Source organism: Boleophthalmus pectinirostris, unplaced genomic scaffold (assembly GCF_026225935.1).
Source record: "Boleophthalmus pectinirostris isolate CB_2022bp ecotype Guang Dong unplaced genomic scaffold, ASM2622593v1 HiC_scaffold_3, whole genome shotgun sequence".
Lineage (NCBI taxonomy): Eukaryota > Metazoa > Chordata > Actinopteri > Gobiiformes > Gobiidae > Boleophthalmus > Boleophthalmus pectinirostris.
In genome coordinates, this window is record NW_026571299.1 from 14263322 (window position 1) to 14278774 (window position 15453).

The 15453-nt window shown below is 38.4% G+C and overlaps 1 protein-coding gene across 1 annotated transcript in view; it reads right to left on the reverse strand.

Annotated features, from left to right (window-relative positions):
• LOC110155845 (dedicator of cytokinesis protein 3-like) overlaps window positions 1-15453 on the reverse strand; it is a 166330-nt gene that overhangs the window by 130857 nt on the left and 20020 nt on the right. The window contains 1 exon segment of the mRNA XM_055160298.1: window positions 3795-3850. Within this exon segment, the coding sequence (XP_055016273.1) occupies window positions 3795-3850 (56 nt within the window).

Below are 15453 nucleotides of genomic sequence, written 5' to 3' on the forward strand. Positions count from 1 at the left end.
ACATATAGTGGCGGAATGTAAACACACACAAATTGCACGAATCCACTCGTGCACAGCCCTGCACCGAACCGAATGTCCTGTACCAAACCCGTCCGGTACAAACACATGTACTGTTACACCCCGAGTGTCTATTATACAATACGTAGTAGTGTAATAGCAAAACATGGTATTCCTATATTAGTTAGACGTGCACTGGTCAGGCAGAGCATATTGTATTAAACATTAAATACATTATCAATTCAGTATAAGATTATGTTGATGGTGGTAGTGTGTTCAACCACTAAGACTCATTTGAAAATCTTACGAAACACTGTAAGGTCCAAACAATTAAAGTGCACTATGGAATTTCATATGCTGGAAGATCTGGCACTTTCTCATCTCCATGGAGATATGATCACTTTGCCTGTAGTGTTTCACAGTACATTAATCTATCACCCCGTACGAGCCTCCCGCAGCTTTAGATCCTCAGGCAGGTCCAGGCTCCGGACTGAGGGTGATGGAGCTTTTTCAGTCCGGGCGCCTCGGCTTCGGAATGACCTGCCCGAGGAGATAAGGCTCGCGCCATCAGTATCATCTTTTAAATCACTTCTTAAAACTCAGTTTTATTTTATGGTTGGCCTACCGTTAACTGGTTTTAGCTTGATTTTATTCCTTATTTATTTTAATTCTATTTCTTTTTATTTATTTATTATAATTACTTGATTTGTTTTTATCATTAGTCCTTTGTGGCTTGTACAGCACTTTGTAAACGTTGTTTTTAAAAGTGCTTTATGAATAAAGATTTATTATTGTCAATATTATGATTATGATTGTTATCACCATGGAGATGAACAGGTGGCAAACACCAGGCCGAGTATCAAGTCAGATCTGTGGAGAGGTGATCCTGCTCACAGTAAGAACACTGATTATTCTAGGTATTTTTGTGGCAATAAAAACCCCTGTAACAAAATCAAACTAGTGTAAGAGTAAAAATTAAATAGCTATAAAACTTTTAATCCTCAGAGAATCAGGAAGTGCACTGTTAGCATGCTAATGTTTGTAATACCGTAACAGCAATACTCCGATCTGGCCTCTGAAGTTTATGAAAAGTGCTTCAAATCTCATTGCTGCAAACTGTTCAAAATAAACTACTGCTGTGGAAATAAACTGTGGAAAACTCGAGGCAAAGCAAGAACACATCGCCATGGAAACAAGCAGCAGCAGAACCTCTACCAGAAAAAGTTACATACTGCACCTTTAAGCACTTACTGTATCTTTCCTGGTCAATATTTTCGCACAGTCTCAAACTCTCCAATGAGACAGTGAGCCCCTGTGGTCCACTTAAAAAAAAGTCAACTATTTAACATTTCCAATTAATGTACTTTTGCTGCCTGTAATTATAAAAGTCACATGCAAATGAGCCAGTGTAACGCTGATTAATCTGAGGAGGGGAGAAGGGACACAAAGCATTTCCAATCATTATGTAAATGTATTTAAATGTGCAATCTTGAACTTCGAAAGGAATCAAGAACGGATAACTTTAGTGCATTATTTAGAAAGAAAATGATCGTTACAGCAAATGTCATGGAGCTACCCTTTGAAATGGCATTTACTCAAAGAAAAAGCTAGCAATAAAACATTTGCACTGAACTTTTGGTATTGAATTTGGCAAATTGACGACGCTACGAACACTCTGAACTTGATCTTGGCTAAAGATGTGGGGATGTGTGTCTGGATCTCTCGCTGCTGGTGGTCCAAGCAAATACATGCATGGATCAAAACAGTATGATTATTGTAAACATTCATGACAAATCTTGATTAAAACTGATGGTATGAAGCTAACTGAAAGCACAACTCTGTCTGAAGTTGTGTTATGTGAGTTAGACCTTAGCACACTCTGACCAGAAAAAGCAGATGTAATTGAAGTGACAACGTGTGAGTTGGTTTGTGCTGCTAAACAAATCCCAATAAAAATAACATCACAGTTTTTCAGTTTGTCACTCTCGCCTTTTTGTTGAAAATCAAACTTTCTCCTGAAAATGTGTTGTTTAAATCCTTTTTGTATTTTCTTTCCCTTGAGTTTTCAGACGATCTTAAAACTTTTGTGACTGTATTTGCTACTGCGTGCATTGTGTCACCATGGTACCATACCAACGTTATTTATAAAGCACTTTAAAAGTTTTACCGCTGGCCAAAGTGCTGTACTCAAATATCGAATAGATAAGGACAATCGTTGTACAACACAGTACAAACACAATACAACTACAAAAAAACATAAAAACCAATAAGATACTCAACAAGAAATGTACATCTCACTTGTTAAAAGTCAGTGGAAAAAATGTACAGTTTTAGGAGTGATTTTAAAACAGGTGCAGACTCGGCCGATTCCAGAGTCGTGGGGGCAGGAACAGAAAATGCACAGTCCCCACAAAGCTACGTTTAGTCTTTGGGATCGCGAGCTGGAGCTGGTCTGCTGACCTGAGAGTGTGAGAGGGGGCGTAAGGGTGGATCAAGTCTGAGAGGTAGGAGGGCCTAGGGCTTGCAAACACTTAAAGTAAAAGAATTTTAAAATCAGCTCTAAAACACACTGGGAGTTACTGGAGAGAAGCTAAAATAGGTGAGATGCTCTTGTGTTTCCGAGGTCCGGTTAAAAGTCGAGCCGCCGAGTTTTGGACCCGTTGCAAACAGCAAAGTGCATTTTGGCTGACACCAACATAAAGTGCATTACAATAATCCAATCTGGAGGTCACAAATGCATGTATGACAGTTTCTAAATGTTCTGCTGACAAAAGGGGCTTAATTTTGTCCAGTTGTCTTAGCTGGAAAAAAAAACCTCCTGGTAACTCCTAAACTTTCCACCATTAGAAATACATGTAGGACACCCCCAGCATGATGTCACTGCAAAGTATCAGTAGTCATATGTTTCAATTCTGTATAATATTGGCCAGTGGGCAAGTCCATAAAGCATCTAGGGACCCAGGTCTGATTCTTGACCTATGATCTTAACAAGGCGCAATATTGGTCTATAGGGGCGTGCAAAAATACTGAAATATCAACATATCGTATCGTTTAATGTGATGATACAGTATTGATGGGCTGCTGTATCGATATATCGCCAAGAGTATTTTTGGTGATATTTTACTAAATAATTTTGCTGTTTTATTTTGACTTGTACATAAATATTTATATAATTATGTCTTATTTGACACCTGTTTCTCACAATATTTTTTGTTACTTATTTAGAATTTATTATTACCATCCAAATCTAAGTTCTGATGATTAAAATGTTTGTTTCATATTAACTTTGCACAAGAAGTGGTTTAAAAAAAACTTTTAGTATCACAGCCATGATTTAGCCTTAACCTATTTTTATTGAACCGTATTGAATCAATTTGAAATATATCGTATCGAATTGAAAGCTCACTGTATCATGATATGTATCGTATCGGCAACTTCTTAATGATACCCAGTCGCCTAGTAGTTAAGTGTTTGAGTGTTTGCCCCAAAAGCCAGAGGTTGGTGGTTCAGTTCCAGGAAAGTTCCAGTTGTTATGTTATTGGGCAAGACACTTCACTTTTTATTATGGTGTGTGATTAATTGGGTTTGCTGCGCCCAATTAGGCAAAAATAGTCCTCTCTTCATTCAATGTATGCCATGGCGACTACAGAAACAGTGTTCGACCTTTGTGTGTGGAGAGTGAATTAATGCAGTTATAATTTGATTGCGACATGAGGATTAGTTTAGTGCATTTTGGAACTGACACGTTCTATAACCAAAGCTACAAAACAACATTTACAAAAAGAAAGTGGACTTACCCTCTGTTTGTGACGATGGCTTTCTTCAGGTGGATGTAACTGGCAGGAAATATTCCCTATGGGACAAAACAAGACAAAATGTTAAAGAGGACATATTGTGCTTGTGTCTGCTTTACAGTTAGAATCTTTGACACCTTTGGATCATGTTATAATTTTGGACTTTGGATTTGAAATAACATTTGCATCTCAGTTTTAATAAAAGAAACAGGCAGGTGCCCAATGTGAGCACCGTGAACGTCACTGGGACACAGTTTCAGCACCTCTGATGGATACGTAGCTGCACATCGAGCTAGTGAGTTGTGGATTTTTTTTTTTCTCTTTTTTCATTTGTATCAAAATGACTATGCAATGCTGCCAAATCCTACATGCATCACTGATTAAGAAAATAAAACTGGAGAACAAAGTCTGTAGAGAGCACAGAAACATTGCATATTTAAACTGAGTTCTTCTCTCAGACAGATAACACTCTGTTCCACCTTCTGATGTCATGTGGTAATACAGGAAGTGCTCCACTGTGTATTTTAAACTCCATGCACCTTGATTAAAATCATTTATATAATTTCAGCACAGACATCTCTGCTAAAGAAAAGGTAAAAGGTAGCTGTTAACTTGAAAACTACCACTAAATGATATCACAAGTAGTGTTTTTAGGCTCAGAGAGAACCGTCCCAGGGCCAGTTCTGGCACCTAATTTCGAACAGACTGACGTTCACACCGAAAATCAGAGCATTTGAAAACTGAAAAGTTGGTTCCCAATGGAAACCACAAAAACTTGTTTTTTCCAAGCCAACCATGACAACACAGTAGACGTCAGCAGGTTCATCTGGTTCACAAGTGGTAAAATAAACAAACAAATAAAACATGTGTCTGTGGAATATGGTGGAGAAATCAAGTGACAAGAACATTGTGCAGTGGTCAGCGAAGGAGACCAAATATTTGCTATATCTGCCTTCGTCCGGTAGGTTACATCTTTGGATTTGGTGTCGTTGCCGCCTTCTCCACAGCAGATGTTGTAGCAGAGTTTTGCGCAAATAAAAAATGATTTGTCTGAGAACAAACGCTCGCTGGTGTCGATGATGTGATCCAGGATTGTTATTTTCCTCACTGTGACATCCGCTTTCGTATGGCTTTGTTTTTATTTGGTGGCAAATCAACACCCTCTGTCGATGACGCATCAAGTGGTACAAACACGAGTCCTTCACTGGTAACTCCCTTTGTTTCCCCATCACCGTTTTGGCCGGCCTGAAAACAGCTATAGTGAAACAGACCAGTACGAGCTTAGGAAATGTAGACAGAGTAAAATTTTAAGATTACTCAGACGTGTGAATGAAAAAAAGGTATGTTTGCGATGACAAACAAATATTCTAACACAATTTAAAGCTCACAAGAGTCAGCTTTGTGCAATACAGAACCTTTAACAAAGATATATTTTTAAGCACACTTTTCAATTAGATAACACACTGTACACTCAGTGACTTCTCCGACTTCATAAAAACTCCTCCTCCCATAATTCATTTCTCCTGCTGCACAGAACCATATATTCTAACTATTGTCATTCCAGTCGGCTCCTCATTGTAAAGTTGCATTTTGCTGAGCTGTAAAATGACTTGTGCTCCTTCTCAAACAGTAATGAGTCTTATTTCCTCCGGGTACAGAGCTGCTGTAGCGTGGCTTTGGTGGGGGACATATTTTTAGCTACATCTCTAAAAGCTACATGCCTCACACTGCGTCCGTGTTTTTATTTGACATTAATAGTACAGAGAAAGACGTATGCGCGGTGCTCCGGAGCTCTGATCCTCCATGCATTTTTCATATGGAGAGATGCATGTTAAAGTCCTCTCAGCGGGAAGGGGCGGGACACTGTTTATCTGTGTCAAGTGCTTATGTAAAGGTTTTATGTATGAACAAAACTGCCGGTTAATTATAGGGCACTTAAAGATCCTACACATACAGAGAATTGACTGTTGTGAGCTTTAAAGGTGCATTGTGTCGCTTTTTGGTTGGTTTGCTCTGTCTAGAATGTTCCACAGCCTGACATTAAACAGCTCTACCTTATATTTATTCAATTACAGGTGGTTTATAGCTCAAAAATACCTAGAAAAACAACATTCTGACTGTGAGCAGGGTTGCCTCTCCATAGATCTGACCTGTAACTTGGTCTGATTTGGTCTCCATGAAGATAGAAAGGTTTAATGTCATACTGTGAAACATTCAAGACAAAGCATCTCAATGGAGAAATGCATCTGATGGACCCACTACCAGAAAAGTTATTCATGAAAAACAAACTCCGAGTTATTTTGTTTCATTCACGCATTTGATCCTTTATTATTAGTCTGTCTGCATATCCAAAGCTCAAAACCCTTTGCTCCACCTTGTGATGTCATGAGGTGGTAGTTTTCAAGTTACCCTTTACTGTATTGGCAACCCTGGAACTGGCAATTACAGGGTTGAAATTATCCAAATGCCTCCAATGAAGTAGCCACTCAATTTCATTTCTCTCCAGCGACTAGATCAGGAGTCGGAATACACTAGACGGTTTGCAAAAACCTCAGAAGTGCGAGTTTGGGCACCAGCCAATCAGCGAAGAGGCATACATTTTGTGCTGGCAACGATTCCCGAGATCGAGAATCTAAAGCCAGAACAAAGAGAATGTTTGGTGAATTTTATCAAGTGGAAAGATTTGGGAAAAGCTTAGCCCCGTTAGCGGTGCATTACATACGTCACGACCAAATAGCAGCGATTTGTTAAATTAAAAAAGTACAAAAAACACCCTCCTACCATCGAGCAAAAGAATCCTAATGCGAGGTCAGACGGGTTCCACACAGTGAAACCAGCTACTGCCATACACCTTCACTAGAACTATTTGGATAATTCCAGCCCTGGAAAGGCCAATCTCTCCTGAATTAAAGGTAAAAGATAGATGTTAACTTGAAAACTATCGCTTCACAACATCTCTGCTCAGACCAGCACCAGATAAAGCAAAAGAAGATACTGTATATAGGTGGCTGGATGTTGCCAGATCTTAAAATTTCCATCCATACACCTGCAATGTCAAACGTCCCCAGTAGAGGTCCTCAAAAACACTATTCCAAAAGCCAATATTTCCACGTCCCTATCTCCAAAGTGCATGCCCAGAGACCTTTCCACATGTCCCATTAATCTAAACTGTAATGTATTCTGTCTTCCTTATCGCTGTGAAATTAACCATAAAGATACATGTCATTTATCTGCCCTGTTTTAATCCTCTCTCCTCTTTATAGTAAAGTCATTAATTAACCCTGTACTTTAAACATCTCCATACATTTGTATTCAAGGCACGGCGCCAAAGGGAGGCTCCTTTTCATTCATATTCCAAACCACATGTCAGATAGCAGGGTCCTTCTCCTCATGCATAACTATATCAGCCGAATAGTGAATGTGTGCGAGCGTCACGTGGAAGGGAGGGCATCTGAGTCATTGCGCGTGTAATGGGAGCGCATGAAGGAGCTGGAGGAATGACTTGCAGCATACATAATGGAGATATAAGAGTATGTATGTTTGTAGAGGGGACATAACAAGAAAATGCTATCTAAAAGATCTATCAGTAATTTTAAGTTGAGATAAAAAATAAAAAAAAGTAAATCTAAAATGGTTTCTGTTTGATAAGCAAAATATTAAGTTTGAGGGCCATTACTGCAAAATAATATTACTGTATTTTTTGGACTATAAGTTGCTCCGGAGTATAAGCCACACCTGCAAAAAAATGCATAATGAAGAAGAAAAAACATATATAAGTCGCACTTTTTGTGGGAAATTTTAAAATCTTAATTCTTTCTATTCTGACCAAAATAATTCACCCTCTTGTCAAGACATTTAAGAAGAAAAAAATAGCATTTCTACAACTCTTATATAAATAAACATATATAAACATACTATGACTTTACGTAAAATGTAGCTGAAAATTCATATAAATTGCTAAAATCTAAGCTATATTTCGTATTTTGGTTTAAAGACTTGACATGACTTGAAGCTCAAAGCAGATGACTTCGACTTGACTTGGACTTATGGGCCAGTGACTCGAGACTTGGACTTGCCTGTATTTGACTTGGGACTTGACTCGGACTTGAGGTCAAAGACTTGAGACTTACTTGAGACTTGCAAAACAACAACTTGGTCCCACCTCTGGTAAATGGTGTCACTATAATAAAATTTCAAACTTGATTTCAAAACTAATAGACTCAATACTATAATAAAACACTCTTTAGACAATATAGTGACATTTTCAACATTAAAATATTGTACTTTCTTTTATATTACCATCTGACCTTATCTCTGTAATCCCTCATAAACCAAGTCTACACCAGAGTAGAAGTAGAAGTAGTGTCATTCTAAAATACATAAATGAAGTACAATTTCTTTTAAATACCAAGTAAGAAAGGCTTTAGTACCCAGCGCTGACAGTTAGTGTTTCTGCTATCCGTCACTATAGTCTGTGACAGCGAGGCCAAGTGGGACATGTGGCCTTTTGAGTAATACAAGAAAATGAAAACTCAGAGCTGCTAAACTCATCCTGGGTCACTCTGGGTCAAATGCTACACAATAAATGAAACCTACGAGACAGAATGGACAAGACAGAACACATTAGACTGAAGTAGGACTTGAAAATTTTGGGGGAAAAAACATCATGGTAACTTTAATGATAACTGAAAGGAGAGAGGAATGTGCTTGCTTTCTTTAAGCAATGGTACAATGCTGTTACCTCATCAAAAACATACCCAGAGTTGTGTTTTCTTTTATTCACATATGTTTGAGTAATCCTTTATTGTTACCCAGAATTTACACCAGGAGCATCAGAAGCACGTAACATAGGCAGGGCTGCATACACGTGTACTTTTAAATGGTGCAATTTACACCAGAGGCAGTAGAGCTCCAGCCTCTGTGTATTCTCACATTTAAACACTAAACTTCTTACATTGCTCATGTATTCATTGTTGATTGTATTGTGATTTTAAAAATGATTTATCCAAACGTTGACAACAAGAGGGCAGATGCTTTTCAGCCATTACCAGCCGTATCTGCAGTGCTCACATTAATTAAGCTACTCACCATTTCACTTTGTTCATCTGCACCACGCGCCTTTTCCTTCAGAAGTTGTTCTTGTAAAGTTGCTGTCTGATGTCGTTAAGCATTTTATATTTATCTTCCACGGCTATAAACTTTCCGTAGTCCATCATGATTCATTCCCTGAGCTCCTGGATGCGACGCACGGTGTTTACACGACTGTAGTGGTTTTAGAGAACATATTTTGAAAGGACATCGGGAATTTATTTGACACCGCTTGCTTATTTCCTGTCTTGTCCCTGCTAAAAAACCTGGAGACGCTCCATTGATGCTGCAAAATTAGAAATTCCAACCTATTTTGAGTGGCGTATAGCCCTTGGACGCATGTATGACACTGGTGATTTTCTTTTTGGGGGCATTTGTGTTCAGTCTTCTACGTTCAGACTGCAGGGCTTAATGCTCAATTCGGATTTTTTTATGAAATCCGATGTTTTTGCGAGGTCGTTCACATTTCCAATTAAATGCGACTTGTATATGATCTCCAGTGTGGACGGTAAACAGCTCAAAATGTCCCGCATGCACACTGGAGGACACGATGATGTCAACCGCAGCGAGCGTGCTCTGTGTTTACAGAAGTTGGCCAAACATGGACGCGAGCATTGAACACCTAGAGATTTTGAAGTTCCTCTCGTACCGGAGCCAGAACATGAACAATTTACTTTAATTTTAAGGAGGAGATTGAGAAGGAGAAGGATGAGGCTTTTGGCCATGGCGTTTTGTGGGGCAGTGGCAGCAATATCCGTTGAAAGGAACGTGTGGATGTGGAGACGTAGCCAAGTGTGGTGAGTGGCGATGTGCTTCGCTTCAGTGACATGGAGTTCATTAACAATTTTCGCCTACTTCAGCGAAGAATAGTGACGTTTGTGGCTTGTTGATAACGTGTAGGTTGGATGCTTTGGCCATTCAGACTGAAGTGGCATGTCAAAAGATCGGATATGTATCGGTTTCAGGAGCACATATCGAAATGGCCTGGGTCGCATTTGAAAAAAATCGGATCTGTGTCGTTCAGACTGTCATTAAAAGATCAGATACAGGTCACATAGGGGCCAAAAAATCTGATTTGGGTCACTTCAGGATGCAGTCTGAACGTAGCTAGATGCATTTAAGTTCAAACTGTTAAATTTGACATTTTCAGTGATACAGAAGTAATGGTGCGATCGACTGACATGATACAGACAGGACAGCGGCTCTTTCTGCAGGAGACATGCGCAGTAGAGTCAAGTGACAGTGGTACAGGAGTAGTAGGAGTAGCAGAAACTGGCACACAAGCCTAGAGCGCCCTCTCTCTGCTGTCAGTGTGAAAATTTTACACAACTCTAGTGGATTTTGAGAACGCATTTTGAAAGGACATCGGGAATTTATTTGACACCGCTTGCTTATTTCCTGTCTTGTCCCTGCTAAAAAGCCTGGAGACGCCGAGTTGATGCTGCAAAATTAGAAACTCCAACCTATTTTGAGCGGCGTGTAGCGTAATGACGACCCTTGGATGCACGTATGACACTGCTGGTGTAAACTGTCCGACCGATTAAAATGGAAAGCAAAACATCTCCTGTCATCTTCCTGTAATACTACATGACATCACAAGAGAAGAAGTCATCCTAAATATGCAGGGTTTGTGTCTTAAATGCATGAATGAAACAAAACACAACTTCAGGTATGTTTTTGATGAGCAAACATTATAACATAGATCAGAAAATTTAGTAGCATGGGCCTTTTAATAAAGCTTTGTAGCTCTGTAGTTGGTATTTCTGTTATGATGCTAGAAATCTTCAAAACTTACTGTAAAAACTACTGTTAAATGGTAACAATTCAGCAGGAAGTCTGAGATTTTTGACACTTATGTACTAGTTTTATGGAGTGTGCGCTAGATAGAATGTACAATTGTTTTTTTTTTCCTCACATTTTCATTTCTTCTTTTGTTCTCTCATTTCTTTCAAATAAAAAATAACTTTACCCCATTCATCAAAGCATTTTTAAAATTATCTTTTTGCTTTATTTTGTGATACCAGCTAAACGAGATTGTTTTTCTACTGAAATCTTGAGACCTGCCTATGAACTCCTTTCCACAGCACTGAGTTTGACCCTGTTCTCTCTGTCTTATATAAGCCTCTTCACATTTTCTTCTCTGGAGAATTCTTTATTTGTGAGTTGTGAAATAGTTGCTAGTTGAATGTTCAAGGACTAAATGTTGATTTGTTTTGAGATCTTTTGGTTTACACAAGAAATAATACATAAAACACACGACATTTTTACAGAAATGTCTTGAGTCCTGATCTTTTGGCGCAATGTACTAGATGTAAAGGGATATATTATGTTATTTTCTGATCTTTTATAACGTTGTTTCCTCATCATAAACAGACCTATATTTTGTTTCATTCACATGTTTAACACACAAACCCTGCAGATTTTCTCTTCTCTCAAACTGAAAACACTCTGGTCCACCATGTGGTGATATGTTGTAATACAGTTTCACTATGGTTTTACACCTTGACTTGCATTATTTGGACACTTTCAGCCCTGAAATCTCTACCGAACAAAAAAGAAAGGTAGCTGCTGACATGAAAACTACCACTTCATGACATCACAAGGAACTGGAAGAGAATATTTTGAGCATTGGAGACGTCCATCTATCCATCCATTTTCTTCGGCTTATCCGGGGCCGGGTCGCAGGGGCAGCAGTCTAAGCAGGGACTTCCAGACTTCCTTCACCCCGGACACTTCCTCCAGCTCCTCTGGGGGGACTCCAAAGCGTTCCCAGGCCAGCCAAGAGACATAGTCCCTCCAGCCTGTCCTGGGTCTTCCCCGAGGCCTCCTTCCAGTGGGACATGCCCAGAACACCTCCCGAGGGAGGCGCCCAGGAGGCATCAGAACCAGCGAGCCACCTCAACTGGCTCCTCTTGACGTGGAGGAGCAGCAGCTCTACTCCAAGTTCCTCCCATGTGACTGAGCTCCTCACCTTATCTCTAAGGGAGTTCCCAGCCACCCTGCGGAGGAAACTCATTTCGGCCGCTTGTATCCATGATCTTGTCCTTTCGGTCATTACCCAGAGCTCATGACCATAGTTGAGGGTAGAAACGTAGATTGACCGGTAAACAGAGAACTTTGGAGGTATAGACAGACTAATAAAGGATTATTCAAACATGTGTCAATGAAACAAAACACAACTCCAGGTAGGTTTTTGCGAGGTAACAACATTCTAGTCAATTTTGCACAGTATAACCTTTAAAGTACAAATATAAGTGTAGCATACAGTTATGCATTACATATTTAAAAGAAAAAAGGCCCCTCCAGTCCAGATAAGAGTCAGGTTTGTGGAGATGCAAGCCTGTGCACAGTAAAGAAACATTTTTTATTTTTTTACTATAAACACAACCAAAATGAAAAAAAAATAATAATAATAATAATAATAATAATAATAATAAATAAAAATACTCAAACACTAATCTCTCCATTGTCTGTCATGGTATTTACACTTCTGTTTACATTCTAGCCTTTTAGCCTTTCTCTCTTCTAGTCTCACCTTCACTATAATGTTCACTCTGCAGAGAGAGGCACAGCGCATCAGCTGACTTCTGTGCACTATTACAGTTGCACCTGGTGGTTAGTATTAACATCATCTGAAATGTGTGATTTAAATGATCAATGCAGCGGCTCACACAACTAACAATGCATGAAATTGAAGTGTCAAAATACTCAACAGAGAGAGATGGATTTAAGCCCGGGTAATATGAGGAAGAAACTGCAATAATATACTGAATAGAAACATTATCTAAGAGAGCAAAAATCTAATTAAGCTAAACAATAGAACTTCAGAATATGAGGTGACTGTGCCCAAAAGAAACAATGCATTTGACCCATTCTTCAAGTTCAGAAATGCAGTACTACATTTTAGTTAAATAGCCTATATTACACGATATTCTGATCTGGTATAATGTTGTTTCTCGGGGTGAGACGAGATGCGATTTTGACCTCACTATTTTTATTTATTTTATGTAATACTTTAGCGGTCATGGTACTATTGTTTTTTTTGGAACTACAGCTTCTCAAGTAACATACCTCACCAGCTCTTAACTCTTTTATTTATTTATTTTTGTCTAAGCCAAAGGTAAATGCCACGAAATCATTTTTCTCAAACTTGTGGCAATTTTGTCTTACGAGATCTTGTGGCATGAGATTTTGTCCTCATCAAAAACATATCTGGAGTTTTGTTTTGTTTCATTCACACGTTTAACACACAAACTCTACATATTTAAACTCTATACACCTTCACTAGAATCATTGTGATTCTGCCCTGGAATTGCCAATCTCTACTGAGCAAAAGGTAAAAGGAGCTGTTTACTTGAAAACTACCACTTCATGACATCACAGGGTGGAAAAGAGCATTTTGAGATTTAAAGATGTAGACAGACTAATAATTCAGGATTACTCCCAGAGGTGGGACCAAGTCATTGTTTTGCAAGTCTCAATTAAGTCTCAAGTCTTTGACCTCAACTCCGAGTCAAGTCCCAAGTCAAATACAGGCAAGTTCAAGTCGAGTCTCAAGTCACTGGCCCATAAGTCCAAGTCAAGTCCAAGTCGTCTGCTTTGAGCTTCAAGTCATTTCAAGTCTTTAAACCAAAGTACCAAATATAGCTTAGATTTTGCAATTTATATGAATTTTAAACTAAACTGTACTTTAAAAGCCCTGGTATATTTATTTGAGCAATTACAGAAGTTGTAGAAATACTATTTTTTCCTTTTTAATGTCTTGACAAAATCTTAGTGTGAATTCTTACGGTTAGAACAGAAATAAATCAGATTTAAAAGTGCTAAATAACAGTTATTTTGTCATGTAGTTCTCTTTTCCCTCTGTTTTACTGTATTGTACTATATATTAATGTACTGTGTATTACTGTAGTACATTTGAGGATACCATATCACAGTGCTGCATTTATCAGCTGTAAAGAGAAAAGTATTTTCTAAAAACATATATATTTTTAGGAGAAGCATCGAGTTTTCTCAAGTCACAGGGCTCAAGTCCCAAGCCACTGACCTTCATGTCCAAGTCGAGTCCCAAGTCTTGATCCATTTTATCAAGTCAAGTCTCCAGTCCTAAAAATAGTGACTCAAGTCTGACTCGAGTCCAAGTCATGACTTTGCTCAAACGTGAATAAAACAAAACACAACTCCAGGTCTGTTTTTGAAGAGGTAACTGCAATATAACATGTCTTAAAGCTCACAGGAATCTTGGCGTAATACAGGATCTTTAAGAACTTGGTCAGAAGTACTTTGCTGTATTTTTGTGGGTAAAGAAGGAGGCACATATGGTTGGATTTACACAAAGCTACAAGCTAAACAATGCTAACTGCACTACTTTCATTGTGCCAATTTAAAGCTACCATCTGTAACTTTATTAGGTCTTTTGTTACCAGTAAACGTTAGATGTAAAACCTGTTCTTCTTCAACTCATCTGGCCTTTGTTTAGACTCACCTGTGCTCTCTGCTCTTCTTCTGTCAGGCCAAAGATGACACACTATCAGACTGGATTAATGTAGATCGCCTCTAGTGGTGGTGTGTGGGAATGCAACACGACCAGGACACCCAGTCTTAAGAAGTTTTTAAAAGAATTTGACTTTTTCACAACAATGACAGTAAATTTTATTTTTTTTTTTGTTTTGTTTTAATGAGTCTTGATACATGCATTTTATTAATTTTACCTATATATATTCGTACATACACAGCTCTTAAAAATAAATTGACTGTACAGTTAGATATACGGTTTCCACACAAGATTTGGTTCATGAAAACAAGACATGGTGAGATTTTGACATCATTTAAGGGTGAAATATGTAACTTTTCTGTTTGTCTCCATGGAAATGTTATTACTTTGCCTGGAATCTAGAGTTGTCAATTTCCATGGAGAGTTACAGGTGTAATCTGTGGAGAGGCAAGCCCAGTCACAGTAATAATGCATGTTTTCCGAGCAATAAAAATCTATACTTAAGTAAATGCAAGTTTGTTAATGTCATAATCTGGAATATTCTAGGCAAAGCAATACAGTTTCTATGGAGACAAGCAGGGGGAGAACAGAAATAGAAAAAGCTACAATAGTACTCCTTTAAAGTTGCAGTGATAATAGTAGCTGTAGTAATCAGGAAGTGATTGAGTGTCTGGAATATTTTTGAGAATAAATTCAAGATAGATCTGTCCAAGACTATACTATGGAACATTCTGGGTAAAGCAATATCATCTCCATGGAGACAAACATACGGCAGACCCATTACTTTACATATTGCATCTTTAAATAAATAAATTGTTCAGTTCTGTTCAGATTTTGGACCACATTTTTAATTTTCTCATGAGGTGCAAGTCAGGAGCCTTAACCTTTGTAAACACGTGGAAAACAAATCACACAATTTTTTAATATTTGTACATAAATTTACAGCAGGTTTATCTCATAAGATCTCGCCACATATCCCTACAGAAAACTACAAACATTTTAAAGTGTTGTATTTTCAGTTCTGTAGCTTTTGAAGTGTGATTTTTGCTCTTGTTCTTTGCTTGTTAGCCGTGACCTGAC